Here is a 1,795-nt window from a genome sequence, read left to right as displayed (position 1 = left end):
TCATTCTGAGATTAATAAGGCTAATCTGTCCGTTATATTAATAACTTTACTAATGTGGCGCCACAGTAGCAGTGATAAAATAACGTCATTTGGATTTCTCTCTTTTCATTGTGGTTAATGAAGAAAATAATCCTTTCCCATTTGTTTATGACATACTCACTGACTTCATTAACGCCACAAATATATACCTGACATTACTTTTCTTGAATCTTAATTTCTCTGTCTCTCTTTTTGATTGCCATTTATGTTAAACCGTTGATTCAGTGAGGTCTAACAAGGCAAATTGACCTGCCTTTTATAGATCAGTGTGTCTGCTTTAATATTTGAAGGTGAAGTCAGTAACGAGAATATATTAATCGATGGTAGAGATTTTTTGTATAAATGTGTTATGTAGAAAATGAGGGTTCGTATATAAGTTAAACACAGTTTTAAATCAATTTTATTTCTGTGTACCGATGATTTAACTACTCTACACCTACTGATCTAATCCTTCACATGGGCACCTTCCCTGATTCTCTTTAGCTTCTCCATCAGAATTTCCATTCTGATTTGGTGCTCCTGCTGGCGCATGTGTCGCTCTTGGCTGTGCAGCGCCAGCTCCGCCTCCAGCACCCGCAGCCGGGCCGCACCCTCGTCCCGCAGCTGGGCCATCCGCAGCCTGCAGGTGGGAGCAAGGGGGAAGGCCTGGTTGCAGTTATTTATACACCCTCGTATATATACTGCGTTAGGGGACAAGCCTTAATGAGACGTTCATATTATGGTCATAAACAAATCTTGTGGAACTTTTGAGGCAAAATGTTAATTGTGAAATACGCCTCTTGCATCACAAAGCAAGTTGTGGCCGTTTACACCCCTCGGCGTCATGCCTCGATGAATCTATTTGGGAGTGGAAATCTGGGCATGGAGGGACGACACCTTAAAGCGGAAACCAGCTGTCACACTTGAATTTCAAAATGATATATAAATAAACATTTAAATCCTCATACATTTGACTCACGGCCAAGGTTTGGTAGACGTAAAAGCAACGGCCCTTGAAGCCCCTACCTATGATATTCTCTCGCTCGCTTCTCCGACGCAAGCGGTTCGGGCGAGTAATCGGACTCCAGCAGGGAAGCATCTCTGAACCTGGCTCTTCTCCTGTCGTCGGGTTCCCAGTACGCGGTGTCCTCTGGCGAGCAGGAGCGGCCATCCTCGTGCGTCGGGGTGTCCGCGGGAGAGTTGCTGACAGAGTGCAGCTGCGTCTCCACCGGCAGGGGGCTCATCGGGTCATCTTCAGCTTTGGGAATGAAAGATTTCGATTTGTTATATTTTCGAATCATGACTCCTTGCTCCCTATAAACTACAAAATAAACCTACTATCGTTAAGCCAAGCACTACGCAAGAACAGACCTTCGTTAGTCGCGTAGGAGTTGGGGGAGTGCGAGGCTACGAAGGCTCTGTTCCCGCAAGGTTCCTCGTTCACTCGCTCATGATTCGTGCGGGATTCCGTGCTGACTTGGTCATCTTCCGGGTGGTACTGCGTCAGGGGCAGGATGGTGGTCTCCCCCGCCGCGTACGCCTCTCGCTCGCGCTTGATGACGGTTAGCAGGGGCGTGAGGAGATTTCCGGGGGGAGGGCGCCCTTCGTTGCTCATACTTCGACTTGCTACAGCCAACGACGCTATGCTTCCGGGCGAAAGTTGTTCTGTGCATCCCTGGCCTCCAGACTCCTTCAGGAAATAGCAAATTTTAGTAATAAAATTATGTGAGAAAACATTGGATAAATCTTTTACGACGTGAGTTCAAAGTCGCGTTAA

General features: G+C 46.6%; 1 protein-coding gene across 1 annotated transcript in view; it reads right to left on the bottom strand.

Moving 5' to 3' along the window:
- Nucleotides 1-426: 426 nt before the first annotated feature.
- Nucleotides 427-1,795, bottom strand: part of LOC119592639 — a gene marked incomplete in the record, with an annotated part of 5,958 nt that continues 4,589 nt past the window's right edge. The window contains 3 exon segments of the mRNA XM_037941551.1: nt 427-658; nt 1,045-1,276; nt 1,390-1,708. Coding sequence (XP_037797479.1) covers nt 484-658; nt 1,045-1,276; nt 1,390-1,708 — 726 coding nt within the window.

The sequence above is a fragment of the Penaeus monodon genome, chromosome 30 (assembly GCF_015228065.2).
Source record: "Penaeus monodon isolate SGIC_2016 chromosome 30, NSTDA_Pmon_1, whole genome shotgun sequence".
Taxonomy (NCBI): Eukaryota; Metazoa; Arthropoda; class Malacostraca; order Decapoda; family Penaeidae; genus Penaeus; species Penaeus monodon.
Note: the sequence above shows the minus strand (reverse complement) of the source record. Positions and strands in the feature narration are given on the sequence as shown.